At 47.2% G+C, this 26,954-nt stretch overlaps 11 protein-coding genes across 11 annotated transcripts; 4 read left to right on the top strand and 7 right to left on the bottom strand.

Annotated features, from left to right (window-relative positions):
* Positions 1-28: 28 nt before the first annotated feature.
* EDB82DRAFT_502332 (uncharacterized protein) lies at positions 29-1,329 on the bottom strand (the record flags this gene model as incomplete). Its single annotated transcript, XM_025736501.2, has 3 exons — positions 1,206-1,329; positions 536-1,152; positions 29-481 (listed from the first exon to the last, which is right to left on the bottom strand). Exons 1-3 carry the CDS (start codon positions 1,238-1,240, stop codon positions 30-32), a joined length of 1,104 nt encoding a protein of 367 aa, XP_025587101.1. The 5' UTR covers positions 1,241-1,329.
* A 355-nt stretch (positions 1,330-1,684) lies between these two features.
* On the top strand, positions 1,685-2,735 carry EDB82DRAFT_502333 (Endoribonuclease L-PSP/chorismate mutase-like protein). Its single transcript, XM_025736502.2, has 3 exons — positions 1,685-1,999; positions 2,051-2,203; positions 2,255-2,735. Exons 1-3 carry the CDS (start codon positions 1,844-1,846, stop codon positions 2,351-2,353), a joined length of 408 nt encoding a protein of 135 aa, XP_025587102.1. The 5' UTR covers positions 1,685-1,843; the 3' UTR covers positions 2,354-2,735.
* A 139-nt stretch (positions 2,736-2,874) lies between these two features.
* EDB82DRAFT_502335 (heterokaryon incompatibility protein-domain-containing protein) lies at positions 2,875-5,141 on the top strand. The gene is made up of 3 exons (XM_065608674.1): positions 2,875-3,069; positions 3,128-3,925; positions 3,980-5,141. Exons 1-3 carry the CDS (start codon positions 2,977-2,979, stop codon positions 5,102-5,104), a joined length of 2,016 nt encoding a protein of 671 aa, XP_065465125.1. The 5' UTR covers positions 2,875-2,976; the 3' UTR covers positions 5,105-5,141.
* A 216-nt stretch (positions 5,142-5,357) lies between these two features.
* Positions 5,358-6,614, bottom strand: EDB82DRAFT_476437 (uncharacterized protein; the record flags this gene model as incomplete). The annotated part of the gene is made up of 3 exons (XM_065608058.1): positions 5,358-5,981; positions 6,022-6,444; positions 6,549-6,614. The coding sequence occupies 3 exons, from the start codon at positions 6,612-6,614 to the stop codon at positions 5,358-5,360; spliced, it is 1,113 nt and encodes a 370-aa protein (XP_065465126.1).
* A 904-nt stretch (positions 6,615-7,518) lies between these two features.
* On the bottom strand, positions 7,519-9,666 carry EDB82DRAFT_502339 (uncharacterized protein). The gene is made up of 3 exons (XM_025736505.2): positions 8,999-9,666; positions 7,894-8,950; positions 7,519-7,844 (listed from the first exon to the last, which is right to left on the bottom strand). The coding sequence occupies exons 1-3, from the start codon at positions 9,572-9,574 to the stop codon at positions 7,702-7,704; spliced, it is 1,776 nt and encodes a 591-aa protein (XP_025587105.1). The 5' UTR covers positions 9,575-9,666; the 3' UTR covers positions 7,519-7,701.
* A 551-nt stretch (positions 9,667-10,217) lies between these two features.
* On the bottom strand, positions 10,218-12,298 carry EDB82DRAFT_502341 (major facilitator superfamily domain-containing protein). Its single transcript, XM_025736506.2, has 4 exons — positions 11,956-12,298; positions 11,301-11,900; positions 10,801-11,252; positions 10,218-10,748 (listed from the first exon to the last, which is right to left on the bottom strand). The coding sequence occupies exons 1-4, from the start codon at positions 12,116-12,118 to the stop codon at positions 10,323-10,325; spliced, it is 1,641 nt and encodes a 546-aa protein (XP_025587106.1). The 5' UTR covers positions 12,119-12,298; the 3' UTR covers positions 10,218-10,322.
* Positions 12,299-12,449: 151 nt separating this feature from the next.
* EDB82DRAFT_567370 (uncharacterized protein) lies at positions 12,450-15,063 on the top strand. The gene is made up of 4 exons (XM_025736507.2): positions 12,450-14,018; positions 14,068-14,142; positions 14,193-14,475; positions 14,526-15,063. Exons 1-4 carry the CDS (start codon positions 12,628-12,630, stop codon positions 14,970-14,972), a joined length of 2,196 nt encoding a protein of 731 aa, XP_025587107.2. The 5' UTR covers positions 12,450-12,627; the 3' UTR covers positions 14,973-15,063.
* Positions 15,064-15,346: 283 nt separating this feature from the next.
* EDB82DRAFT_537560 (uncharacterized protein) lies at positions 15,347-16,710 on the bottom strand. The gene is made up of 2 exons (XM_025736508.2): positions 16,361-16,710; positions 15,347-16,310 (listed from the first exon to the last, which is right to left on the bottom strand). The coding sequence occupies exons 1-2, from the start codon at positions 16,606-16,608 to the stop codon at positions 15,485-15,487; spliced, it is 1,074 nt and encodes a 357-aa protein (XP_025587108.1). The 5' UTR covers positions 16,609-16,710; the 3' UTR covers positions 15,347-15,484.
* A 290-nt stretch (positions 16,711-17,000) lies between these two features.
* EDB82DRAFT_462567 (Alpha/Beta hydrolase protein) lies at positions 17,001-18,836 on the top strand (the record flags this gene model as incomplete). Its single annotated transcript, XM_025736510.2, has 1 exon — positions 17,001-18,836. The coding sequence occupies exon 1, from the start codon at positions 17,064-17,066 to the stop codon at positions 18,834-18,836; it is 1,773 nt and encodes a 590-aa protein (XP_025587109.1). The 5' UTR covers positions 17,001-17,063.
* Positions 18,837-19,966: 1,130 nt separating this feature from the next.
* Positions 19,967-22,288, bottom strand: EDB82DRAFT_199257 (amino acid permease-domain-containing protein). Its single transcript, XM_025736512.2, has 5 exons — positions 21,935-22,288; positions 21,577-21,872; positions 21,067-21,521; positions 20,589-21,012; positions 19,967-20,532 (listed from the first exon to the last, which is right to left on the bottom strand). Exons 1-5 carry the CDS (start codon positions 22,107-22,109, stop codon positions 20,143-20,145), a joined length of 1,740 nt encoding a protein of 579 aa, XP_025587111.1. The 5' UTR covers positions 22,110-22,288; the 3' UTR covers positions 19,967-20,142.
* Positions 22,289-24,496: 2,208 nt separating this feature from the next.
* On the bottom strand, positions 24,497-26,683 carry EDB82DRAFT_199269 (general substrate transporter). The gene is made up of 5 exons (XM_025736513.2): positions 26,431-26,683; positions 26,352-26,378; positions 26,203-26,303; positions 24,938-26,150; positions 24,497-24,877 (listed from the first exon to the last, which is right to left on the bottom strand). The coding sequence occupies exons 1-5, from the start codon at positions 26,531-26,533 to the stop codon at positions 24,714-24,716; spliced, it is 1,608 nt and encodes a 535-aa protein (XP_025587112.2). The 5' UTR covers positions 26,534-26,683; the 3' UTR covers positions 24,497-24,713.
* Between the last annotated feature and the right edge of the window lie 271 nt (positions 26,684-26,954).

Here is a 26,954-nt window from a genome sequence, read left to right on the forward strand (position 1 = left end):
CTTTCAATCGATTGAGAGGAATAATAGGCTTACAAACGCGCTCGTGGCGAGAGATGGCCGTGTTTATCAAGCAAGGTAACAACCTCATCTGCTATGCCCCACGATAGCTCAAAACCTCTACCGCCAACACCATACGCATGAACAACTGTGCCCAATTTTAACTGTTCCATCTCTAGGCGAAGACCTCCTTCACGAGCTGGTCGACGACCAACAATGTCTCTGATGACATCGAAACGATCTGACGTTTGAGTAACAGTAGACACAGGATTTTCAGAGTCAAATGGGAACCATTTGGCTGCATTGGATAGTAGAGTCTTTCGTGTCTCAGATGAAGGATACGGGTCCCAATTGTGAGGCTCTTTGGTGCCTCCAATGATGGTGCCGCCTTCTAGAGGTCGCGGGATAGCGAATGACCAAGTACCATCTGAGTTCTGGCGTGTTATAGTCTTGGAGACTGGGTTACGCACAAGACACGTCTGGCCTGCAATAAGATCAGTTGAAGAAAAGTACGTCGCTTTCATATTTTAGGACTTACCACGAATGGGAAAAACCTTGGCGTCGCCGAAACCTACCCCTGAGCAGTTGATTACAACAGATACAGAGTCTTCAATCGAGAAGACCTCTTCCAGTGATGTAAGTGTGTACTGTCTTACACGAGCTCCCCTGTTCTGAAGTCTGCGCAGTAAAAATGAAACATAGACAGGACTGTTTAGTGAGTAGGCTCGATAACAAAAACCAAGTTTCAGTGAGTCCCCCATGACACCTAATTCGCTGCTGCTGAATAGTTTGAAGCTTGACTTAAGGTGATTGTATACCGACTGGGACACATCCTTCGCAACCCCTAGATATTCAGGCGCAGGGCTTTCAAATACCTCTTCTCCAGGCATGAATTCGACACCGGCAATGAGTTTGTCTTTCTCTGACCAACTATCAAGAGTGTCATATGTTTTCTTGGCCCATATTGCCTCTTGAAGTAGCTGAGGGCTGTTGCCTGGACACGGTCGATAGTGAGCGCCGGCCCACGGTGTAGCGTAGTTGATAGATGTCTCGTTGGGAAAGTCTCGTGCGATGATTACGATGGATGGTGGGTTGTCCTGGCAGAGAATGCGTTCTTGGACTCGGAGTGCCGTTGATAGTCCAATGACTCCAGCGCTGTTCATTCGAAACTTAGTAATTCTAACTATCGTGAAAGACATTCAACATACCCAACGATGGCAATAGTCTCACTTTGACGAGACATTCTTAGTAAGATCAAGCTATGTGATGTAAGCACACACGTATAATAGTGACTGGTCAAAAGCTTCAGGGCGGACCAGCGAATGTCTTTATAGACGGACAATATGGTTAGGCAATCATTTCCTAGTATCGGTCAACACCGGCGGCAAAATATACTTATATGGGCTATCTTAGCTGCGACCCAAGATCCACGTCACAGCTATTGGTAATTTTTCTTTTCTTTCCTAGAATATCCATTGGGTTTCCGTCAATCGCAGAAGATATTTGAACGAAGCTATGCAAGGATCTAAAGTGATGGAGGGAGGTGTCCGTCGAAACATTATTGGACATTGACTTGCATTAGTCTCACGGAGATCCACCTCCATTCTTTCTTAATGGTGGAGACACGCGGGATCTTGTCTAGCTTAGTGGCTGTTTTCATCCAAGTTGAATTATCAGCATTAACCTCTCCGAACATCGGATCCTTGTTTCTGATCTGGTGAACTATAAGTAACCATTTCCTTTTCCATCAGCAGTATGGGTTGGACTGACCCAAACTCAATATCACTACAAACCAATACTGAATAACACCTCGTTCAAATACCCTTGAACTCTTACAACATTCAATATGGTTCTCCGAACCGCTGTTCTAACTAGGGATGCGCCTGCTCCCAGCCTCCATCTTTCTCAAGCAATCATCCACAATGGAACAGTCTACTGCTCAGGCTCGTTCGGCATGGACCCACAGACTCGTCAACTAGCCGATGGGCCTTATCATCAAACTGTTTGTCCCTTTCTCTCTCCCCATCAGTTTGTGTTCTAACACTTATTACAGGCTGGAGCTCTCCAAAACCTTGATGCCGTTCTCAACAAAGCGGGAACATCCCTTCACAATGCTTTGAAAGTTACGATTTTTATATTAGATATGGACCACTATGCCGAGGTCAACAAAGCGTACCTTGAGTTCTTTAGTTCAGATCCTAAACCAGTAAGTTCTAAATTTGATAATTTTTAGCTTAATACTTACGATGCCTGATAGAGTCGAACATGCGTGGCTGTTGCTCAGCTCCCACTGAAGGGTGCTCATGTGGAGATGGAAGCTATTGCAGCTATTCCGGAGAAGTCTAGCAAGCTATAAAAAAATAAAAAATTACCTGTTTGCTGCGACGCGAATCTTTTCAGTTATTTGTGGGTTAGGTTTTAATTGGTAACGTAAGAACTTCATTACTGAAGTTCTGTGGCTCTCAATTTGAACAGCGGCAATTAAGATCTGTTTATGAGAAGGATGTTTATAGCGTCATTGTCATAAGTTGCAGTACGCCCAACGACGGTAAAATGTGCGCTGAAAATTGTTTAATTCCATTCTTGTATATGTAAATTGCATATCGAAGTCAAGCTTCCCGTGTCTCAACCCTCTGCAAAGTTATGTGATTGGGCCATTGGAGGCCGTAGGATCGCGTTGCTAGTTGTTGAAAATCGCCTAGAATATTGCTGAAAATGCCTTGGCTGAACAACTGAATACCTAACCAATCAGCTTTTGTGGCGCTGTGTAAGTAATAAGAATCCTTACTGGCCGCAGCCAACTAGTTTGCATGAATTTGAGGCTGTGCTTATTGCCAAATTCCAAGAGCGGGGACTAGAAAACCTCTAAATGTACCACAGCAGAATTGCATCTCCTCCACGATTAACAAAATACTTTCTTATAATGGCATTTCTAGTCAACTGCATTTGACATGCCCTCGCAGGTCGAAATCGTGCACTATGATTCCCCACAAGACTCAACACGTTACTCCCACGTTTTTCACTTTTGCAACTATGAGAAAAGCTTTTGAAAGAAGGTCCAAAGCTCTGCAGGTAGGTGATACTAACATCAGTAATCAAGGGGAGTACCTATAGTAACAATTTAAACCAGTCCACAACCACCAACAGTCACTCCAGTTATCGAAGTCTGAATAAACCTTCTAAACAAATTCGGCTTATCGAAGTCAAAGCTCAGCAACCGAAAGCGCCTCTTGAGTTGAACCTGAGTATTCACACTTTGAATAAAGCTCCAGATTTCTATGCTGTCTCATATACATGGGGTAGTGGTGAACTATCAGAAATGGTCCTGATCAACGGTAACCCGATGATGGTGACTGGGAATTGTTATTATGCCCTTTCGCAGATACACTCCCATTCTAAATCTTCGACCAGTGGAACAACTTCGAAACGTGTCTATCTGTGGATTGACTCTATTTGCATCAATCAAAACGATATGAAAGAGAAGGGGTACCAGGTTACGATGATGTTTGATATTTACTCGAAAGCTATCAAGGTTCTGGCCTGTGTTGGGCCACATGAAAATGATAGCGAGATACTTAACGAAGTATTGGAGGAGACGAAATCCTTCCAGGGTAATCTCTATTCCATTCGGGAAGATATCATACAAGACGGTACCTTTACACACAGTACGTTTGAAGATACCATCAATACCTTCGTAGAGTCAAAGCGCCCCTCAGAGTCATTCGGTATACGACTTCGTAAGGCAGTTCTTGCCTTTGCAAATCGGGATTATTGGAGCCGACTCTGGATCATACAAGAAGTGGCTGCGACAAGTGGAAGTGGAAGCCAACTTGAAGTTCTATGCGGCACCGATAGATTCTCGAAATCTGAAGTCTATCTGTTGTTTTATATTGCCTGCTATATAGCTACTGATGAGAGTATGCAGGAGGTAAGGGCTACTACACCTAGAAAGATTGAGTGCGTGAAGCTAACGGGCAATAAGAATCGACCTATGCAGGCTAATGAGCAAGATTTATATAAGGACGGTACACATCACTGTTTCAGATTTGTCATGGACGCAATTACAGTACGACGTATCATGGCTCATCAAATTTTCTCGTTCACCAATGATCTATTCAAGTGTTCTAGACCGGAGGACAAGATCTATGGGCTTCTATCTCTTATCAAGTGGAGGGATAATTTCCCACCTTTGCGACCGGTCTATCACGACTCTGCTTCTTTTGACTTAGCAAAATCGCTTATTTGTCAGACTGACTGGATGCAGCCTATTGAAATCCAGCGTATCCTCAAAGGGTTGGAAATATGCTACAGTCATGGCTGGATGAGAAATCTCGTAGCCATGAGATCTAGCGGTGTAGTCCCCACAGAAGACATCGATGACAGAGATCTGATTCATCGTTTCAGAGGAGCCAATCACTTGGTCATGTTTATTAACAAGAATGATGCTAACCAGCTGATGACATCTCTGGTCTATTCAAACGATAAAAGCTCGCCTTTGACCAGTGTGGATAAGAGGGCAGCAAGCCTCCGGAAGTTTACAAGCAAGGATGACAAAACAAAATTGTTGTTCACAGACTCTGAAGTCAGCGCCTTAGTTTGCGGCGCTGCTCAGGCGGGTGACCTAATAATCAAGACGGGATATGGACGCGGGCTTCTTATACTACGATACACGGACAATCAAGAGGAGTGTACTATCGTGGGGCAAGGCTTACTTTGCACGGGATATGAGTTTCCTCGTCGTCTACCCGAACGTCTGGACATTCTAGAAAAGAGACTAGAGAGGTTCCAAATGTCTCTGTCTCATCCTAAAGAACTCTCACCCTTTGCAAGATCGTGGGATCATCGGTTTACAGCCTTTGGAGGAACATCAGGAATGTCAGAAAGGGAGCGCTGTGAGAAGGAGTTGGGGTATCAAGTAGAAGAAGCAAATTTGTTTTCAGAAGTTGGCTACATGACAAACATACAGCTGAAAACCAAACCAGTCGAGATGGTAGTTCTTGCAGGACAGGATATAGAGAAGGATGGATCCCATAATGTGGAAGAAAGTTTACAGAGATTAGATACTGCTATATGTGGCATAGTTAGACTTATACCTATGGCGAATTAGTTAATAACTTCAAGAGAAAGACAATAGTTATATGCTTGGACAATTATCATAACCCTCACTATTTTAAATAGTTACTTACACAAACCACGAACAAGGACTATTCACTAATACTTGTAAGAGACTTAACCGCTCCACGTTATTCTTTCTGTCGCCGGTGACAGTCCATCATGGCCGCCACATCATCTGTCAGTAGAGTACCTCCACTATATCAAAACGATTCGCTGAATTGACGAATTTCGATGAGTTGTTTTATCTAATTGCCCTCGAAACATGAACCCATAAGGAAAGTCTCCCCTTTCACCTCATACCGGGACAGGTCATCTACGCTGGGGGGAAGCAAAACAGGGGTACTGCAGCCCCCGATAAGCCAAATTTCATCCCTAATCGCAGCTCCCTCCCAGCTGAGACCCATGTAGCCCTTGGCAGTGATAAAAGGATCCCAGGATGCCAGACGCTTCATTCTGATAAACGTCTTTTTTTCGGGTCCTCTACCATTACTATTGGGCTTGAACTCGTATGCGTCTAACCGCTTACACAAGAATGAGCCCTTGCACCAGTTGTAGAAACTTGTTGGAATATCATCAGGTGAGGGTACAGGCTCCAAGTAAATTCCAAGGAGACTCAGGGTTCGGATGAAAGTTTCAGCTCGACTTATGCCATCTGAATATGGCGCAGGTTCATCCACCGGGGTCATCCGGAAATCCAGATACTGCTGGTATAGGTTTGAGTTGGCATCCGAGAAGTCGAAGGCTTTATCGAGAGGACAAAAATCACCGATTGAACGGATCCTATCAATGAAGACTCCCGAGACTGTCAGCTGTCTTCCCTCGAAGGAAGGATTGAAAGGAATTCCGCTGTTGATCGATATAGCTGAGTCCTAAGCAGTGTCGCAGCTTCTATGAATGCCAATTGGGCACCCAAGAAGGGCCGGTGAAGGGACGCAAAACTGGGGCTTCGGCTCTTCCAAAGCAGATGGTACCGCATTGCTCAGATGCACAGAGGCCAAGAAACTCCAAGTTACCATGTATTTCTGCATGTAACATAACTGAGCTCTTGTAGACCTCTTCGGGCTCGAGATCATATCGAACCGAGGTCGCAGCAGCCTCCTGGGGATTGCAAACGCCCAACAACGAATAGATATGGTCGTGAGCCAAAGTTGCTCGAGTGAAACGGAGGTGCTCCATCAGCCAAAAAAGACCGAATTGATCTTGATCTGTTTCCAATGCTTGCCTGAGCTCTCTCAAGACCCTAATAGGCCTTACTTCGCCTGTGTTACCAGGCTTCAATTTCTTCATTGGTCGTGGCCGAGCAAGCAACGCACCGACAGCCATGTCGATACCCTGGAATAACTCATTCATGGATATAGAGCCCGAGCCGCAAAGGAAGATGGCATCCTTCGGTAGAATAGATTCTTGAATTACCCATCGTCGATGGAACCACTCACAACCAAGCAGGCGTCAAATCGCGTCCTAGCCCATGGGATCAAACACGACCTCTTCGCCAGGGCCATGTCTACCGATCCGTCGCAGATACTGGAATGCATATCGCAAATAGCTGTCGTATTCATGAATCCACACGACAACGAAACTCGCTTTCGAATACATGTCGCGCATAAGCGGAATCTGCAACGCCTTTTCGCGAGTGTCCGCCTGGTCGATACATACCATGTCAATCCACGTTGGTAGCCTCTCGCTGACTTCCTAAATCTGTGGCAGTGACTCGGATGTATGGCAGAGCATGTTGATGAGAAATGATTCCAGGTCGTGAGAAATCTGTAGATTCTTGATCCCACAGCCCGACTCGAGAGAGATAGTCCGATCTGCTTTCTTATCCCCCTAAACATGTGAAACAGAAACAAATGCAGGCGTGTTGCCTATGCTAAATCGTCGTACTCAACCATTAAGACTTCCTAAAACAGTTACTGGAAGGAGATCGAGTAACCGTATCTCATACACAGGCTCGCGGAGACAATAATAGTGGTTCGAGTCCATTTTGAATGCTGGATTGGAAATGCTAGTAGTTAAGATGAGCTGACGAGGCTGCCACTTCCCCTCCGATGTTGGTTCTCAGTGTTTTATCCGGAGTTTGTTGGCCCGGCGCTTATTGATCTAATTGAAGGCGCAGTTGAACCTTGTCGGAATGTGCGTCTTTATGCCATTTACCTTCTGGCGGCTTATGCTGAGTCCTGGTCCCAGTTATCTTGTCAGCAGCTATTTTCTGAAAATAGAGCATACTAGAGATAATTTAACAAGCCTTGGATTACTCTCTTTAAGTTAGGAAGCGGTGAGCTGTTTTGTGTAACCACGTAGCCTTGCACATTACTGTGAGCTCCACCAATCACAGCTCCGGATCTGCTAATGCGCATTCGGTCTACAGGGCGGCAAAGCACAACCCCGCTCTCTTGACTTAATAAACCCATAGTATGGTAGAGCCAATGCAACACGCATGCCATCATGGCACGTTTCAGTAGATCGCCGATTTGATATTGGGATCCTATATACATGGAATTCTCTTGCCTTGGGCAAATGCTATAGAATCTCAGAATAATCATATATTCTTCTCCAAGACCGCCTCGCTGTCAGAGTGCGACCCTCTATTTAATCCGTCTGGCCCCTCGTTGTAGGACTGGACGGAAGCAAACTTTCCATAACAACATCATTCCCATCCGGTTCTGTTTCTTTGTGCTGTGTAATCTCGATAAATTGTCCAAGCCGTTTTCTCCAGCCAGGCAAAGCTCCGTCTGCAACATGTCAGCTATCAGTCTGGACTTGGGAATGATCTCGACTTACCAACCATGAGACAAGCGAACTTGAGTATTACAGGAACCCAAACACATACTGCTACCAGCTGTCCAAAGCCCCATTTAGATAAAGCAACATTACTCTTGTTGCCAGATCCTCCCCCGCTGAGTAGATGCATAAATGCCGCAAACTCATGTACCCCTATGGCCCCCATGACGATAGTGAGGATTTCCATCGAAATCCAGATGGCTTCTGTAAATATGACGAAGTATCTCTGGGTATAAAACGACTTCAGACGTGAAGGTAAGCTATCTATCAAAGCGTGGGCCTTGTGAGATAACCAATCACCCCTCTCAGAGAGATGCATCCCTATCATTGCGAGTATCCAGTCCAATATCAGGAATGCCATTATTACATGCATGGGTGCCTGTATCCTGGAGTGAATCTTGAAGAAGCTCTCCGCATCGCGATCTAGATGATCTGACTCTTCGCCGGTATTAGAACTAGAACCTCTCTCGGTGGGCTTATTGAACGTCTGACAAAAGGTCCTGGGCCCGGTGTGATTACCGCAGTTTTCCAAAGGGGAAGAGTCGGTAAAGTGCTTTAATAACGAAAGCTCGTCAACGGCTTGATGACGAGCAACTAGTACAGCAAGAACCCAGTTCATAAATACAAGAGCAAGTGTATACCACCAGCGATTGTGAGTCTTTTGAAGGATTAGCTGGACCAACAGCAGGGGATATATCCCGGCTGAAATCATACCCCTCAAGGTGAGGTTGTTTGCCAGCCAGGAGAGTAGCGAACTAATGTTACCAAGTCCCGTTCCACTTGAATTTGTGAAGGTTATAATGGAAGCTATCGATATGGTGCCAAGGAACACCGCTTGAGCTTCCTGGAGATCGACAAGAGTTGAAGTAATCGCAACACCAAAGGTACTCCTTGAAACAGCTTTCTGCCATTTAAGGGCTGTCTCAGTACTTCGAGCAGGCCCATGGAATGGAAGAAGCGAGATTAGTGCGAAGTTTCTGATCCATGTCTTGCTAATCTTGTAGCACAGGGCAAAGAATAGTACTATCGCAAACTGGATTAGATATGCCACGATTATCTATACCCAATTAGCAGAGGCTTTTATTACAGATGTTGTACAACTCACCCCAGGCCCTGCAATATCATAGTCAATCCCAGGATCAGCTTTGTCGCAGTACTGAGTACTCATGATTTTGCCCAGGTACTTGATATTCCTTGACGTGATCCTCTGGCATTGAAAGGCCCAAAGTCCCGGTGGACATCCACCAAACTTAGAGTCTGAGCATGACTGAAGCGCGCATTTGACATATTTCAACAATGCGCGCCGTTCCCAGAACTCGTTCAAAGGGCCAGTGCCAAACCTTTCATCAACTTCTTCAAGTGTCTCGTTGCTGATGGTATCTGGCCCGTTGTTGGTAGACATCATGGCCACAGTCGCAAGTGTAAGGCAATTCCATAGCGTCTCGGGATTCGAGAACATATGTTCTTCGCTCCCGCATGCCTTTTGACAATTGGTAGCATTGTCAACGATGCACCCGGTCTCGATCAGTCTAGCAGGAATTTGAGCATTGTTGATGACGGCATTTAGGCGAGTAAGCCAGGAGACCTCCCAGGCTCTGAAGTCCGGGGGAATAGTGAACTGTTTGAATGGGGTGTCTGTGAAATTGAGCGTTGAGAGGTATTGGAAACGTCTTTCTACCATTTTGACGAAAGCGCAGGTCTGCTTTAGGGTTAGTTCTTGATGATGGGGAATATCTGGGAGATTAGAAAAGAGATTCCGATTGTGATTCTACCCGCTGCCTGGAGAGCCTTATTTACTGACACGTCATCTTTATGCACACTGCGGTCTGCCAAGATGTTGATCTGCATGTCAGCAGCATTGGAGTCGGGAAGCCTTATAGTATCTCAACTGATAAGAACGTATTTATAAGTGGCATAACTATTCCCAAGAGACAGGCTTCTTGGACTATGGGGTGCTATTCAGAATGCTATGAATACTTATTGGAGTTGAGAGTCTTGTGTTGTTTGGTTTTGAAGCAACAAAGGCATGTATGGACAAGCGGACTGCAGCCTTGGGATCCCTGTCGAGCTAAACACTCCCGCGAACCACAGACCAATTAAATCTATAAGCTTGAAATAGAGTCAATTGGGTGGAGGCCAGACGACGAGACATTCGATATCATCCCGTTCAGTTCACTCATAGAAAGCCAAAGGCTGATTATTGGGTGAGGGTTTATAAAACAGCTGTCTGTTAGTATATATTTCACTTTCTAATTAGAATTCAGTATTTACTTGAGACCTAAGAGTAAGACAACAGTTAAAAAAGAAATCAGATACCTTCATTAGTCAAATATATTCAAGTTTATTTCATGTCTAACTAGCACAGCAAGCAACAGGAAGACAATAACCAGGAACCGCTATTAATAATAGTAATAAACCAGACGCCAAGCTTATTCCTCGTGAGCCTTGGGCCAGATAGTCCTTCGAGCCCATTCGCGAACGCGCTTTCCAATGAAGTACATGACTATTCCCAGACCACTCAATACACCACAAATGATGGCCAGAATGTTCATGGCCCCATCATAGCCCAGAGACTCAATCGAAGGGACAGTGGCATAACTCAAGCCAAACGAGACAAAGCCTCTACCGGCACAGACAACGAGGAGCAGAGGTCCAGACTTATTGGGGTAACTGTCCATAACGAAAGTAATACCGACCAAGTTTGCTCCAAGGAAGGCAAAGAAGCCAAGATGGTAGCAGGCCACGATAGCAATCCAGCGGTAGTCATTGGGGTTGGCTGCTGCACGACCGTAGAAGATGGCCGAAATGATAGCAGCAGCAGCTGGGATGATGAGGGTGAGTAGACGGTATTCGGGCTGTACTATGTTATTAAAGCTCGTCAATGATGGGTAATGTGGTAAATCTCACCTCAAAGACGCCGCCATTTCGACGACTCATAAACTTGCAGATCACATCAGAACCGTAACCAAGAATAGGCACAGCAATAAGACAGTCCACAATCTGGACAAGCTGCACCCAGCCAAGAAGCTCTGGACTGAAACCATAAGGTGGCATCACAAGGATCTGTGCAAAGGTGGATGCCTGGTAAATGTAAAGACCCAAGAAAGCACCGTTGAGAATGAAGATCCAAAGAATGGGCGGTAGAATGAGAGACTGGGCAACATCCTTGTAGAAGTGAAGAGCACTCATCCAGTCGAATTTGCCGTGGAAGAGACGGATATCATCGCGGAAGGTTCTCTCGCCAAACTTCTCCGGCTGGAGGACGACGCCTTGGCGAGTGGTGACTTGGAATAAGACTTCGTTGGTGCCTTCCCGAGCAACGTCACCGTTCTTGTCCAGTCTCAGATGAACAGCTCCCTCTGTTCTAGTATTAGTATAAAGTATCACGAGATCCATTGGTTACATACCAGAGGCGTCTTCAGGACGATCGAAGCGTGTCTCGGCCAAGAAGAAAAATGACACTATCATAGTGCATCCGTTGATAATGGTCATGATACCATACCACCAAGGCAGTCCAATAGTGGGAACAATGTACGTAGTCGCAGTAAAGAGAGCGGCAGTCAGGGTATTTTGCACACCGACAAAGTAGGACAGCTTGACACCGTGTTGATGAAGGAAGTGGACTTCTTGCACGATCAAAGGCGCAAGAGCTTCACTCTGTCCTGCAGCCAAACTAAAAATGTTTCGACCGGCAATGTGACTTGAGAGAGACGTTGAGCACGCACACCAAATACCAGATACTGTCAAGAGGAGGACGGAGAAGAGAAAAATAGGGCGGCGACCGACGGCGTTGGCTAGTGGCATGGAAAACAGGTTGCCAATACCCATGAAGAGGGTTGGGTAGGTGAGTAGATCGGTGATGCGTTTCGGGTCGTCATTGTGGTATATCTGGTGTAGTTCGGGAGTTACAGCACCGAGACCGGATGTACCGAGAACTGATATACCGGAGTAAAAGCCGACGATGAGGATGATCATATACTTTCGCCAAACAGGCAAGTTCAGAGGATCTGGCAATGACCAATTAGGAAAATAGATAGAGTGAGAATTTGTTAGCCAACATACCTTTGGGATCAGGACTCGGTGTCGGAATCAAAACAACGGTGCCATCCTGATACAAGTTGACAGTACCAGATGCATCGTGCGACTCGTGATGAGGATCCTTGAGGACATTCTCCACGGCATCAACATCAGGCTTCATATTGAAAGAAGATCGTGGCTCAGCCATATTGTCCTTGCCAATTGATATGGACTCTACCGTTACGGTGACAAGAACAGCTTTATATCATCAGCTGCGTCGCAACATCCTTGTCCCTTGTCGGGTCGGAGTCCAGACTCAACAAAGAGATTGAGGAGTTTGTGGCCAATCTTTGTCGACTAAGTTTGATCAAGCTAGTGTTTAAAGGTCTGAACACGTAAAAGAGTGACTCCGATTGGTGAGTCAAGGATCGAGACTAGGATGGTCTAGTCCGTGTATCAACCTTGCGGGGGTGGAGCCGATTGCCCGAGGAAAAAGAACGCGGGGAAGAGGAAGAGAGAGTAGCAGCTGGGTAGAGAGAATAAAATACGCTCCAACCCTCCGATCGGCTCGGTATCTTGATCTTGCTCCAAACACATACTGCAAGCTAATCAACCCCAGACTCTCAATCAAGACCCAAATCCTTGTCCCCAGATTCCATTTTCGTCTACTGACATTTCTATCTCGTATATCCGTATTTCCCCGCAATTCAGTCTCCGATGCCTTCTCCAATGGATACCGAGGATAGTCCCGATTCCCGGCCCAAGGAATCCAGCAAGCGTCGCCGTCTCAATTTCGCCTGCAATTACTGCCGGAATCGGAAGACCCGGTGCGATGAGCAGCAACCTTCCTGCCAAGCATGCATTTCAGCGGGAATCCCTTGCGTTACCGAAGACAGACGTAGGCCGGGCAAGTTGATCAAGCGACGCGAGGCAGGTAAATCCATTGATGGATCGTCTGTTGGGTCTGGAAGTCCATCGGAGTACGGAATACATTCAGTCACCGAGAATGTCCTCAACAGAAGGCCCTCAATCGCAAAAGAGCAACTGACGACGCGTACCATCTCTGTGGCGACTGGTCCGATACGTGCAAGATCGCAGAGTCCGAGACAGTCGCTCAGCAGAGGTTCTTCCCATACGGATACTATCAGTAATCCACTGCCGATACTTAAACAGAGTACGGGTACCACGTCTTTCCAGGTCTTGACTGAGTGGCTGGATCTTTCGTGCTTTCGGCTCAATGTTCCCTACCATTTCGGCACCTATCCTCCTCCAATCCCGCATGCAGCTTTGAGATCTAGTGGGTTCCTGTCTCGGCAAACTGTACCCCAAGCACCGGCAAGTTGGGATTTTGACGCGCTTTTCGACGCGTACCAGCGCGAAATACACACATTCTATCCTGTGGTCAGACTGGATCAGGCAAGAACTGAAACTTCGCAAGTACATTCCATACGTCTTGACAACTCTTCATCGTCTCATGGTGACACTTCGTCAATGAAAACCTGCCTACTTCTGGCGGCAGGCGGATGTATCCTCCAGTCAAACGAGCGCCAGGCTTACATGACAGAGGCTCTCTCGCTTGCTCGTGACGCTTTGGGCCATCTCATCGGTAACGTTTCCTTCGAAACCATTGAAGTTCTTTTTCTCTTCTCAATTTGTCTCCGGCTCAACGATGAAATCACTGCGTCTTGGACGACCTTCGGCATTTGTCTATCGGTCGCTCACTCACTTGGTCTCGATAGACCCGGTCGTGATCGACGAAAGAACGCTCATTCTGCTATAGACGCTTGGAATCCAGCCTGGTGGGCTCTTTATAGCTATGAGAAATTATTCTCTTTCCAGCTCGGATATGTCTCCAGCATCTCGGATGAAACATACGATGACTTGGATCTCGAGGTCTTGAAGACAACAAACCCACAGCCGCAACATTTTGTCTTGTCTATGGCTAAAGCCTTTAGTAAAATGAGTCACCGGTGTGCAAAGGCACGACTGCTTGAAGACCGAGCGAACCGAAAAACTCTTGAAGCAGCCATCAAGGACAAGGTTAATGCGACCGGCGAATCGTTTCTGATGTTGTCGAATTGGGTGAACAGTCTTCCTGCCGGTCTACGGTAAGCCTTCTTCTTTACGTGCGATGTTCCATAGAGCTAACACAGCTAGACCTACTTCAGACTTCATGCGACTTCCAGAAGACCCAACCCTGTCTTCTTTCATCTCGCTTCATTACCACAACGCGTAAGTCAGCCATCAAATTGCTACTCTAAGCATATCTGACATGTTTTTAGTATACTTATGCTCAACCGAAACGCTCTTCTTATCAGTAAAGATGCTATCCACAAAGCCGTCGAGGTCATCGCCAAGGGTACACCTTGGGAGTACACAATCCGCAACGGTCAATCCATGGTTGCCAACTCAGCCAGGAAGATCATCCACCTGCTTGCTGACAATGATGACACAGTGTCTCATTTATTCGCACCTTCCTACTTCCCCCTTCTTCATGCTCTTTATGTCTTGGCAGTTCATATACTTAAACAGCCGCAATCACGCATCTCAAAGATTGATCAAAGTGTGAGTTACCATATTCCAGTCCTGGTGGCGATGGATGCTAACTATCGAAGCTTCTCATTACAGCCGCTGACTTAATTCGTTGTTACTGCGTTGGTCTAGCTGAAGCAGATCGCCTGTCCACCGTCCTCAATGGACTTATTCGTGTGGTTCAAGAAGCGGTGAAACCTACCACAACCTTAATTGAGGCTGAACAAAATAACCACAACTCTACTTCAAGTGCATGCTTCCCTCAACAAGATGGAACAAACTTAGCGCAACAACCCAACAACATGACATTTTCCCAATCTTTAGATCCGTCCGATTCTTCCATTTTGAATCCGGTCGAATTGAGCATGGATGAGGGAATTCTGGACCCATTTTCGGGACAGCCGTTCAACATACACATACTACCTGATGAGATTGGGTGCGACTGGGCTGATTTTGAGAATTTGTTGCAGAGGCTAGAGAATGAGTCTGTTTTGTACCCGACAGAAGAGGGTATGAGTATTGAACTTTAGGAATTAAATGAAGTAGTTTCCTGCAATCCAACAACATAGATCAACCTTATTCCAATGCGCGTAGTAATTATATCGCCTGGTTTTATTGACGCTCTATGGATATTGGTTCCAAGCATTTAAGTAACACCAAGTGATCGAGAAGGTCAGCCTTCGAAACAGTTACAAGATCTCTCTTTCCCAAATTTAAGTATTGTATATAAGTCAGTAACCTTCAAATAACTACATGCAGTTCCTTGTTTCCACTTCCTGGATTCTTGTGTTCATTCCTGGACAATTACGGTAGCTTGCTGAGCGTCAAGGGTATCACGTGATCTTACTTGTGGGTACGCTATACTCTCCTCCGTCTGCAGCATGTGAACTTCAATCCACTTCATGACTATTAAATTGCAATAAGTAAAATTGAATCTTATATGCCTCTTGGATCTTTTGATATTCTTGTGTAAATTCCATTTAACTCAGTATGCTATGCAACTATTCCAAAAAAAAAAACAGTCGTACCATCAATCCATTTTTCAGGCAGCGATGTATGGAATACCCGTCAACTCGAATCCTCTAGCTGTCAGTTTCGGTGCCTCCCTAGGCTTGTTGGTGTTGTAAGGACAAGGCTTTCCGTCTCGCATGATAGGAATACCACCAACATGCATGGCATTGGGCCAATGAGTCGTGCTCTGGAGGTTCTCAAAAGCACCCTTCTTCCTGATCAAGTCCTCCTGTGTAGCATCTGCAGCAGGCATATAGCAGGTATAAGTGCAGAAACGAGGCATGTTACCCTCAGGGCTGACGTTGTAGTGAGGAGTGCGGCTATCCCAGACAAGAAGATCACCAGGCTCGGCGTTGATCTTGGTCCATTCGCAGCCCTTGTTCTTCAGCCACTCCATACCCTCGTCGGTGAAACCGTACCACTCCTTTGTCCAAGCCCAGATCCTGTTCTCTTCGTTTTTGAAGTCCTCGTGGAACTCTTCACTGAGCAGGTGCGCGCCCTTGCAGACGATAAGGCCACCGTCCTTGTCTCCGTTGGGAAGGATATTGACGAGACCTTGCAAACATCGGAAACCGGGCTTCTCGGGGTCTTGATCTTGGTGGGGCCAGGGCTTGTTGACCTTGACATCTTTGCGACCAGGGAAGGAAGTGTTGATAGCGTCAAATGAGACAATCAGATCCTTTGTGTCGTACACACGCTCAAAGGCTTCAACGACACCTGGTTCTTGACGGATGGCCCAGGTAAAACTCTCGTGAGCAACACCGTAGCCAATAATCATGCCCTTTTCGGTGATGATGGGCAAGTTCTCGTTCTTGAGAGTGCTGGGATCGTCGCGCTTGAAGCCCATTCCACCATTACTTGGAATTATTAGTGAATAGGTATCTATATCTGTGCTGGAAATACTTACAAGTTTTCGAGATAAGACATAATCTCTTCTCCATACTGATCAGCTCGCTCTCTGGGGATAGCACCCTTGACAACAGCGTAACCATCTCTCATGAGATCATCGCGCCAGTCGCCATAGATGATACTAGCATCAGAAAAGAGCTTGCGTGGACCCGCAGGCTTGGCCTGAAGGGGCTTGCTGGCTGTGGTGTTATCAAGCTTGAGTGTTGAGATGGTTTGGTAGCCGACAGGCTCTGTGTTGGCAACCATTGTGGACGAATGGATATTGTGAAGGCTGGAGTAAAGAAGTTCAAACAAATAGACTTGATGGTGTTGAGCTTGCTTTGTGTGGTGTTGTTGTGACTGATTATTAAAAAATGCGTTTTTGGCGAGTTCAATCTGGGATACTTATCCTTCCTTTAATCAATGCTCTAGCTAATCGGAATTGATGGTGGTGGTAGCAATTCATTCCGTTATGATATCGGTTCGGCTCGGAATCTCCTACTTACCCCAGACTCCGACGCCGATCCGCTCGCCTCATCCTACACCGAGGGGAAATATTAAGTGGGGCCGATGGACCACCGGTTTGCGACCTCGGCATCCAATACAGAGAGTACCTATTTTGATGCTGGAGAAATTGACTATGAATAGCTCGCCATAGACTTGAGTATTTCGATTGTAATACCACATCAACAATTACATCCTCGTCATATCAAACACACATCATGCCTCTTCCTACACTCCCCTTCGAAGTACCAGTCGAACACATCAACCCACCAAAAGTTGGTCAAGGTGGTTATGTTGGCTTCAACCGACACTCAGAAGTCCTTCCAGCAGGCTGGAAATTTGATCATCCCGATGCGAAGCCTCTGAACTGTGATATACTCGTTGAGCACGATGTTACATTCACGATGCGAGATGGTGTGAAGCTATATGCTGATATCTATCGACCACCGCAAAGTGACAATGAGCCCATTCCTGCAATCGTCTGCTGGTCGCCTTTTGGAAAGAAATTTAACGGCCTCATGTCACTGAGTCTCATGGTGCCATGGAATTTGGGAATTCATCCCAAGACATTATCTGGTCTTGAGAAGTTTGAGGCACCTGATCCAAATGATTGGGTTCCTCGTGGTTATGCCATTGTCAACGTTGACTCTCGCGGATCAGGCGACAGTGAAGGAGTTATGGCCATCATGGGCACTCAAGAAGCCGAAGATGGGTACGATAGCATCGAAAGTATAGCCAAACTACCGTGGTGCAATGGTTCAGTCGGTCTCGCTGGCAACTCACATCTCGCCATCATCCAATGGTTTATCGCCGCTCTACGACCCCCCAGTCTTAAGGCCATCGCCCCCTGGGAAGGCTGCGGTGATCTGTATCGTGAGCAGTTTGCTCGTGGAGGCATTTACGCCGGTGATCTCTTCGACAAGCTTATCATCAAGTACATGCTCCAAGGTCACAAGGGTATTGAGAGTTTCAGAGAAATGTTCAAGAAGCACCCACTTGCCAACGACTGGTGGAACGACAAACGACCAGACATGAAAAAGATCAATATCCCTACCTACATCACCGGTACTTGGACGAATACCATGCACGGCATGGGTGCCATTCGAGGTTGGCTCGAAGTTGATACACCACACAAGTGGCTTCGATGGCACCCATGGCAGGAGTGGTATGATATATGGGGCAATGAGCAAGCCAACCCAGAGTTGCTGGACTTCTTTGACTACTTCCTCAAGGGAAAGAAGAACGGCTGGGATAGCACACCCCAGGTGCGTATGGCCGTGTTGAGATTTGGAAAGAAGGAACCTCAGTCATACGAGAATATCGTCGAGGAAGACTTTCCAATTCCAAGAACAGACTACAAGAAGCTCTTCTTCACTTCAGAAGGCCAGCTCTCTCTTGACAAGCCCAGCGCGTCGTCATCACTTAGCTACAAGTCTGAAACAGACGATCGAGTCGGCTTTACATACCGCTTCGATCAAACGACAAGATTGGTCGGCATGCCCAAAGCTGTGTTGTATATGTCTTGTCCTGATTATAATGACATGGACGTTTATGTCTTGCTCGAGAAGCTCGATGCCAATGGAGAAGTCATGCTCAACCTCAACATTCCTTGGAAGGGCATCCCTAAGCAATCCTTCGAAGAGATGGACGATAAGGAGAAGATTGAGGTTGTGATCTATCGTGGCCCAATGGGTGTTCTTCGAGCGTCGCATCGCGAGATCGATGAGAGCAAGAGCATGCATCCACATTGGCCTTTCCACCCTCACGAGAAGGAAGAGAAGATTAATCCAGGTGATATTGTCAGACTGGACATTGGTATCTGGGCCATGGGTATTGAGTACGAGGCGGGCGAGTCGATCAGAGCTGTTGTTTGTGGTCGAAACTTGGGAGTGAGCAACTTTGGAAGCTTGGAACATTTAGACAACAAGGGAACGCATAATGTTCACTGCGGTGGAGAGAACGCCAGTCATATAATTCTGCCATTTGTTTGATACTCAACACAATGAGTAAAGATATCGAAACTAGTTAAAATATACCACATTTAAGAGAATGCATGAAGCTCAATCGAAGAGCATTCTCCAGATACTCAAACAAGGAATATTGAGTACAAGACGTAGGGTAATAAACATAAAAGTTCCCATCAAATTAACATCAGGCCTGTGCAGGACCTTGAAGACACCTTCCAGTTACCTTTCCAACTTTTCTAACCAACAAAACTCGGCGATATTAATTATATTACAACAGCACCTGTGGCAGCCGTCCCATCTGAATTACCCTTGCTTGGAATCATACCCATACCCAAGGCCCAATCATTTCGCCCCGTCTCTTTAATGAGTTCATCAGCAAGTTCCGCACGCCGTTTGTAATACTTAGGTTCACTGCTTACTTACTGAAGGATGTAGCCGTGCATCAGGATCTTGTCCGTCAAGGAATTTGATATAGCCAAGAGTGCCACCGAACCGCCAAGAAGAAAGAGTATCAGGATCTTACCAAACTGCGTCGCGTTGGTTACCAATGCTGCCGCAAGATACACAACCATGGTAGCAATAGCAGTGAACCAGAATTCTTCCATGGTTGGATCTCGAAGCCATTGCCCGGAAGTTGTAGCTTTCAAATCGTCAACCAAGCCCTGAATCCTGATCCATCGGTCTTGACTGAGAATAATCAGGTTATCTCCTCAGACCTCACCCTCTGAGGCACCATGCCATCCTGGCTGCGCTCTGCGGCGAATGACAACCACATTAATCAGTCGAGAGACCATTAACATCAGAACAACGCCAAGACGCCACCAGCCATGTACGATGCCTAGTAAAACAATCAGCGTGACTTCCCAAAGAATAACTTCCATTTATACTGATATAGCAACGGCAAAGGTATCGAATGCAAGCCATAGGGCGGATCGAGCGACTTATCTTATCTCTCGCTCTTTTCGCTGGGCTCCGTAACCGACTGGTAATTTGGGTCTCTGATGTTAACTAGGTAGCTAGTTAAGAAGAAGAGTCTGGTTGCAAAAATGTTGGCAATAAGTGACTTGTTTCTATACGTGGTTTCTCCTTAGACATGGTAATAGTTCGTTACTTTAGCAATATATTCGGTAGCTTTTAGAGAAGGGAAGTAAAACTGAAGAACAGGGTTACTTCAACTCAATCACAGATAGATTCAGGTCATGGCACGGCATGTATAGAAGATAAACCAGTATATTAACAGGGTATAAAGTAGCAATCCTCATCAGAGGAATCAAGTATAGTAGTGATGGTATAATGTCAAGAAAGTCTGCAAGATAAGCATTTGCTCCTCTTACATAAACTTGTTGAGGGCTCTGCGCCAAGCGGGCCAAGTAGCAACCTTGGCACGGTAAGCATTGATCTCCTCCCAATCGTGCTCACGGAGACCGGTGTCGAGGTCGATCTTGTCAATGGTAAGCCACTGGGGTCGCTTCCAGAAGTAACCGATGAGCCAGAAGACAAGGACAACGGGAATGGCAAGGCAAGCCATGAAGAAGTCCTCGGCGTTACCGTAACCCTCCTTGAAGGGGGGGCAGACAGCGACGTAGAGCTGGCAGCCGAGAATGACGAAGCAGAGGGTGAGACCCAACCAAGAACCGTAGACACCACCGGCAGCGTGGAAGGGAATTTGGTCGAGGGTACGGCCTTGACGCTTCCAAGCAGAGCGGAAACGGATATGGCACTAAGAGGGAGAGTTAGCTTCTGTGAAAAAGAGACGATGAGCATGGTTGAACTTACAGCACAGATGGAGCCCCAGGTGAAGAGAGCGGCCAGGGCAGAGACGGCGAGAAGCCAGTCAAAGACAAGACCACCAGAAGAGGCAAGGACGATATAGGCAAGAGCACCCCAGATGAGGTTGAAAGCGACGGACATGAGAGGGCGACCGGAGCGATCAATGTAGGTGAAGATCTTGGGGGCGTAGTCCTGCTCAGCAAGGGCAGTGAGAGTACGAGAGCCACCGTAGACACAAGAGACACCGATAGAAACAACAGAAACACAGATGACCAGGTTCATGAAGTCGTCGTAACCGTAAAGACCACCATCAAGAGCAGCCAAGACGAAGGGAGAGACACCATCCTTGTATGGGTTGGCACTGTTGAGGAGACGGTCATCGGTGGAGCTGACGAGCATGCCGACAAGAGTAAGACCGACGATGTAGAAGCTGGGAAATGTTAGTATAATTGACGCGACAGGACTAGCGACGAAGGATGCTTACAGGGTGATACGCCAGAAGACCTGCTTGATGGCACCGGGAAGGGCCTTGGCGGGGTTGCGAGACTCGGCAGCAGCAAGACCAACAAGCTCAGTGCCAGCGAAAGAGAAAGCAGCAGTGACAAAGACGGCGCAGAAACCACGGCTACCGTTTTGGAAGGCGCCAGGGTTGTACCAGAGCTTAGCACCCTGGTAGGTATCGAAGTTGCCACGAGAAGGACCACCACCGCAGATGAGGATGACAGCGACAATCATGAAGATGATGATGGCAGCGAGCTTGAAGCAAGAACTCCAGAACTCTTCCTCGGCGTAACCTAGTGTACCAAAGATGTTGATGAAGATGATGAACAACCAGAAGACTGTGATCCATACGGCTTCATTGATGTTTGGATTCCAGTATTGCACGGTGAAGGAGGCGACGGTTAACTCGAGTGGTAAGACAATGACCCATTGGAAGACCTGCGATGGTTAGCATTGCGCTGATCGGATGCGCGACAAGGGGAAGGGTACGTACGTAGTTCCAACCCATGGCGAAACCCCAGGAAGGATCGATGAAGCGAGTAGAGTAGGTATAGAAACCACCAGAGACGGGGTACATAACAGCAAGCTCACCAAGAGCGTGGACAACGTTGAAGATCATGACACCAGCAATCAAGAAGCAGATGAGGACTGCGCCAGGGCCACCTTTGGTGAAGGCACCACCGGAACCGACAAAGAAACCAGCACCGATAGAACCTCCAATGGCAATCATGTGGAGATGGCGCTTCTTCATAGAGCGATCGAGTTCGACGACGCCGGTACCGTAGTCACCTGTACAAAATAAATGTTAGCGCATTGCGACTGAAGCTAGCGGGAGGCAGGGGAGAACGTACGGCGCTGGAAGGACTTGAGGTTGAGACCGTTACGGGTCATAAAGTCATCCTCGCGAAAGTCTTCGCGAACGCCCTCAATGTCGCCAGTGAAGACATCCTTCTGGTGTCCGGGCGCGACATCGTGCGACGGCGGCGTGTGAGTGCCGATGTCGACCTTTTCCTCCTTGGACGTCATTGTTGATGGTTGATCTCTCTCAAGCAAAGATCAAAAAGTGCAGATCAAAAGAGAAGAATTGGGGCCCTTTTGTATTAGAGGGGAAAAGAAGGAAGAATTGAGACCTGACAAGGGGAGAGATAGGAACCAGCGCAAACAGAAAATGGGGACGTGGGACAGTTTTTATGTTGTTTCGGGGACCAAGAGAGAAGAGGTCTCTGTGGTACAGAAGGTACCTTACCCGACCTACGGTTTTACAGTTGGCGCGATGGCAAAAAAGGCAGGAGATGGGAGTTACAAGTCACAAAGGGGTGGGTAGGGAAAAGGGAAAGAGCGTTAGACTTTGTCTTGTCTCTTGCTTTGCCAAGACGCGATAAGCATCAGTTGCATCGGGACGCCTCCAAAGTGGTGGCCAAGAGTAGTAGAAGGAAGCTGCCAAGTGGTTCTAGATGAAAGTGCCCAGAGGAAAAGATGACCTTTTGGCAGTTGGGGTTTGAGACAAGACTTGGTACTACAGGGAATAGATACATGTCTAAAATTACAGTGTTGAACAGAATATGTTCAGTCTCCTTCATTGATTCTGCGTTGGTCGTGTAAATAAAGAGCAAGCTACGCCTCACGCGTGTCGTGAGAGACAGTCAGTCTCGTCTAATCTTATCCGGTCACTCGTTAAATTGGTTCCCCAGCTTTTTATTTGACTGTCTTTTTTAGAGCACTGACTTCGGCTTTAGCGATTGGGTTCATCCCCGCACTTGGCAGCGGATCCCCTTGATCGTCCAGAGAGCAAATGGAAGTGGGCAACGCGTGATGCATTCCCTACAGTACAACTTTGTCTTGCCTGTTGCAACGGACATGATACCATGAATGGAAGGTGGAAAAGATCGATCGTTTTCGGTTGGAGGATGGGCGGATTGCACTCCGTCTTGGCGCCCCCCATGTCATACCTACCGTTCAGTAAGCAAAGACAAAGGATTAGCGGGGTTTTTAGGTGTTGAGCTAAAACAACAAGCTTAAAACGCTATCACGAGCTGGTGTTGATCTTGGGACATGCAGTGACGTCTTGTGGCTTGAATAGAACAAGATTGTTATTGTCATTTTATTGCGACAATAAACTGCCTGCCGATGGAAAGCGACCTTTACCTCAGCTGCACAAGTGATTACCATGTTACATTGGCTCCTTGGCTAAACTACCCCGAGAGTTGTCTCCAAAATTGGCCCCCTAGCTTGGCAGTGAAGCTGTCAAAACCCGGCGTCTTGGGAGGCTATGCTACAGTGCGCGACAGTTTAGGAGGGTCCGCCAAGTGCTGATGTTGAATCTCTGGAAAGGGAAGGAGATTTATTAATATTACTCTTGGCTCGTAAGAGTGACTGATTTGTCTGCACGTGAATCGCCTCTTTACTCGCAGACTGACTGTTAATTTGATCATGTACTTGGCCGTGGTATCTAACATGGTCTGCTTATCTTGATGGCCCCATCACGAATCTCCATCTTGAGATTGCCGCAAACAGTGATAAAGCTCGAGATAAAGTATGCCTCTAAACCTGGGGATTGCGGGTCAGAAGTGGAATTTATTACGTGAAGATATTGAAATGACGGAGGAATGGAGCCGTTTCACTGCCGTTACTGTTGGTGATGTTTAATGAAGGCTGCACACCCGATAGGGTAGGTGGTAAAACTGGGCGTTTACAGCGCTGCACTCACTGTAAACCCACTGAACAAGTTCCCACATGTCGGGTTAATCATGAATCAACATCTCACCATCTTCAATCAAAACAAAGCATGCTTCATTCCTTTCGCCTCCAATTTTTTGAAGAGTAATTCGCCCCCTCACCAGAAAAGTAAGACAACTTGTTCTTATCTCTTGGCCAACTCTCCAAGTTCCGACCCAGCCAACGCCAAGACAACCGCTGATCTTGGCAATGATACAGTTCGAAAAAGACAATATCCGAAATGATACATACAGTATCCGACACACCACATGGGGAATGGTCCGAGGTTATCTACAACCGCTCACTTCCGACTCCGATCCAATGAGAGTCTCGGTAATCAATACTGCTTCTCTTGGCGCATGTCTTGGCTGTCGGCCGCACACACTCACGCTCTGACCGTTGGTTTTGGGCGTAAGGATCTTTTGTGCTGCCAGCAGCCACTGACTCTCAATTCTACCAGGACCTTGTTTTGCTGTGACTAAGAAAAATCTGAATAAGGACAAAACCGACGCGACGAGTCTGGGGAACCAGTTTGCGGGGTAAACTTGACCTGGGGAAACGTGGCAACATGTTGGAGAGATGGAATCACCACAAGTCAGTTATTTGCAATAGTTTTTTTGACTGTCGCCGTCAAAATAAAGATAACCTCTACTGATCAGAGACATGGATGACCGTAATCTGGTCCCTGCTGTCATCACTTAATTCTTGGCTTGACTCGGTAAAGCTAGAGCTCTTCTGGAACGAGGCACAGCACCACCACTGTCCGGTCAGATTACTGTCACCAGTCACACAGCACGGATAAGAAAGAGGGACACAAGTGGCTGCAGCCGATAACGAGTCTAATTTCACATTGCCGTTATCTAAAGACAAGGCGGGCACAGCTGCAAAAGAAAAAAACCCCGGTCGGGAGGCCAGCTAAGGTATCCTCATCTCGCGGGCCTTTTCGTCGTCGTCGTCGAACGGGGAGTCGGATCGGTTGGCCGCGTTTCCTTCCAGGATGGGTTTTCCTCGCATTTGGGCCCAGACTGTCTTGTACACTGGCTTGGCGAACAGCGCGTCCATGTCCTCTAGGGTAATACCTGGATAATGAGTCAGCATTTGGGACACAGAACATTTCTGGAAGCATTTGTGTAACTTACCCTTTGTCTCGGGAACGAAGAATAGTGACCAGATACCCATCAAGACCAAAATCGAACCAAAGAAGAAGTAAGCTCCATATCCAAGATCGGAGATCATGTAAGGCGTTGATCGCGCAATGATGAATGAACCTAACCATGTATCGGCAGTGGTAATGGCGACACACAGCATACGGATGTCGAGAGGGAAGATCTCGGAAGCGTACGTCCAGGTGATACCCTGCCATGTCGCACAGATGATGATGGCGTTGATGTATACACAAACAATTGCCAGGTATCCCCATCCGTCACGGTTGACAACACCAGCCGCGGCGGCAGCAGCAGGGTCAGCTTTCATGACATAACCACCGATGTAAAGCATAGGAATACATCCAAGCGCAGCGCCCCAGATGAGACCCTTGCGACGACCAACCTTTTCAACAACCCAAAAAGTAAACATGACCATACCGAGTGTCTTGGAGATACCGTAGAAACCAGTAGAGAAGAGCTTGAGCGAGGTACCAGGAATACCAAGACTCTCAAAAATACGGGGAGCGTAGTAAGTGATGATGTTGACACCAGTGAAACTCTGCAAGAACATGAGTGCCATACCAATACCCATACGGTTGCGCACGCCCTTCTGGAAAAGCTTCATGAACTGTTGCTTCTTGCTCATCTTGTTTGTACTGCGCTCTTCAACCTGTGCGCGAATATCACCCATCTCTCGACGGATATACTCATTATCAGGCGACATGCCACGAATCTGCGCCAAGATCTTCTCAGCTTCCTCAAAGCGATCACCCCTCGCCAACCAACGTGGCGATTCGGGGCACCAAAGCATACCCAACGCAAGACCAGCACCAGGCAAGAGCTGAAGACCCAGCGGGACAATCCACTGTGTCTTGGTCTCGACGTTGATGGTGCGGTCAGTAGCGTAGTTGATCCAAAAGCCCAGCATACCACCGCCCTGGGAGGCGATTTCGAAAATACCAATCAGACGACCACGGATGGACGGAGGGGCGGTTTCGCTAATGTATACGGGGACAGTGAGAGAGGAAGCGCCGAGACCGAGGCCTGCTACAGCACGGCCGGCGTAGATCATGTTGAGATTACCGTTGGCGGCGGTCATGAGAGCGCCGCCGATCAAGAAGATACAGGCTGCTGCCATGATGGTCTTCTTGCGGCCCCATTTCTCAGCAATGGGGAATGTGCACAGGGCACCGAAGAAACAGCCAGCCTATGAGTATGTTAGCCCTTGTCAACTTGGTATCCGTCGAAGAGAGACGTACCTGAAAGGTGGATACAATGTTTCCCTGGATGGTGTCGCGCTGTGTCTTTTCGACGAGGTCAAGGCCAAAATCCCTCATGAAAGAGGTCAATGCCATAGTACCTTTTACATGTCAACAATGGTCATGTCACTGGGCAAGGGATGTCAAACCTCCAATAACAGAAGTGTCATATCCAACTGTACATAATCAGCATCACGTCTCTTCCACAATCTTGAGACTGAAACTCACTGGCGAGGGCGGACATGGAAGCCACCGTGGCAATCAGGTGGATTCGCCAGTTCCGCACCTCAGGCGGATCATTGGTGCCCGACGCATGAGTATTCCAGCCCATTCGATAATAAAGTGTAAAGAAGTAAAAGCAAAAGCTTTGAGTCAAAGATGTTTGTCTATAAGAGACAAGTAGAGTAACGCAAGATACAAGACGTGCAAGTGTCTGTAACTATTCTGATCAGAGGGGGGGGGGATACGAAGCCTTTTAAATATTTATTTCGAGAGTCTTTGCTCATCGCTTTTCTATCCGAGAAGTAAAAATGTAAGACGTGAGCTTTGAGTGGTCAAGATCGTCGTAACCGTTGTATTCACTCCACCAGGCTTCCCCGTGGGGTAACGAGAAACGAGGTAAGCAGGGTGACTATCCCCAGGCTGGGGTTGTGTTGGAGCTAGTCAATGTTGCAGTGACAATTTCGAACTTGTTCTGATCATGAGTGTGTCTGCTGTGGAGAATGCCAAGACGATAAAGGTGAGGGGAAGTT

The sequence above is a fragment of the Fusarium venenatum genome, assembly GCF_020744135.1.
Source record: "Fusarium venenatum strain MPI-CAGE-CH-0201 chromosome Unknown EDB82scaffold_2, whole genome shotgun sequence".
NCBI lineage: Eukaryota > Fungi > Ascomycota > Sordariomycetes > Hypocreales > Nectriaceae > Fusarium > Fusarium venenatum.

Coding starts and splice junctions, on each gene's coding strand:
- EDB82DRAFT_502333 (XM_025736502.2), top strand. CDS start 1,844: ATGGTTCTCCGAACCGCTGTTCTAACTAGGGATGCGCCTGCTCCCAGC. Junction 2,000..2,050: donor ATGGGCCTTATCATCAAACT/GTTTGTCCCTTT, acceptor CACTTATTACAG/GCTGGAGCTCTCCAAAACCT. Junction 2,204..2,254: donor TTAGTTCAGATCCTAAACCA/GTAAGTTCTAAA, acceptor GATGCCTGATAG/AGTCGAACATGCGTGGCTGT.
- EDB82DRAFT_502335 (XM_065608674.1), top strand. CDS start 2,977: ATGATTCCCCACAAGACTCAACACGTTACTCCCACGTTTTTCACTTTT. Junction 3,070..3,127: donor GAAGGTCCAAAGCTCTGCAG/GTAGGTGATACT, acceptor AATTTAAACCAG/TCCACAACCACCAACAGTCA. Junction 3,926..3,979: donor CTGATGAGAGTATGCAGGAG/GTAAGGGCTACT, acceptor ACGGGCAATAAG/AATCGACCTATGCAGGCTAA.
- EDB82DRAFT_502339 (XM_025736505.2), bottom strand. CDS start 9,574: ATGGTAGAAAGACGTTTCCAATACCTCTCAACGCTCAATTTCACAGAC. Junction 8,951..8,998: donor ATGATATTGCAGGGCCTGGG/GTGAGTTGTACA, acceptor AATTGGGTATAG/ATAATCGTGGCATATCTAAT. Junction 7,845..7,893: donor GTTCGCTTGTCTCATGGTTG/GTAAGTCGAGAT, acceptor GACATGTTGCAG/ACGGAGCTTTGCCTGGCTGG.
- EDB82DRAFT_502341 (XM_025736506.2), bottom strand. CDS start 12,118: ATGGCTGAGCCACGATCTTCTTTCAATATGAAGCCTGATGTTGATGCC. Junction 11,253..11,300: donor TCGTCCTGAAGACGCCTCTG/GTATGTAACCAA, acceptor ATACTAGAACAG/AGGGAGCTGTTCATCTGAGA. Junction 10,749..10,800: donor GAAATGGCGGCGTCTTTGAG/GTGAGATTTACC, acceptor AACATAGTACAG/CCCGAATACCGTCTACTCAC.
- EDB82DRAFT_567370 (XM_025736507.2), top strand. CDS start 12,628: ATGCCTTCTCCAATGGATACCGAGGATAGTCCCGATTCCCGGCCCAAG. Junction 14,019..14,067: donor AGTCTTCCTGCCGGTCTACG/GTAAGCCTTCTT, acceptor TAACACAGCTAG/ACCTACTTCAGACTTCATGC. Junction 14,476..14,525: donor TCTCAAAGATTGATCAAAGT/GTGAGTTACCAT, acceptor TAACTATCGAAG/CTTCTCATTACAGCCGCTGA.
- EDB82DRAFT_537560 (XM_025736508.2), bottom strand. CDS start 16,608: ATGGTTGCCAACACAGAGCCTGTCGGCTACCAAACCATCTCAACACTC. Junction 16,311..16,360: donor ATGTCTTATCTCGAAAACTT/GTAAGTATTTCC, acceptor AATAATTCCAAG/TAATGGTGGAATGGGCTTCA.
- EDB82DRAFT_199257 (XM_025736512.2), bottom strand. CDS start 22,109: ATGACGTCCAAGGAGGAAAAGGTCGACATCGGCACTCACACGCCGCCG. Junction 21,013..21,066: donor GTCTTCTGGCGTATCACCCT/GTAAGCATCCTT, acceptor AACATTTCCCAG/CTTCTACATCGTCGGTCTTA. Junction 20,533..20,588: donor CCTGGGGCTCCATCTGTGCT/GTAAGTTCAACC, acceptor TCTCCCTCTTAG/TGCCATATCCGTTTCCGCTC.
- EDB82DRAFT_199269 (XM_025736513.2), bottom strand. CDS start 26,533: ATGGGCTGGAATACTCATGCGTCGGGCACCAATGATCCGCCTGAGGTG. Junction 26,379..26,430: donor TTCCATGTCCGCCCTCGCCA/GTGAGTTTCAGT, acceptor GATTATGTACAG/TTGGATATGACACTTCTGTT. Junction 26,151..26,202: donor ACATTGTATCCACCTTTCAG/GTACGTCTCTCT, acceptor ACATACTCATAG/GCTGGCTGTTTCTTCGGTGC.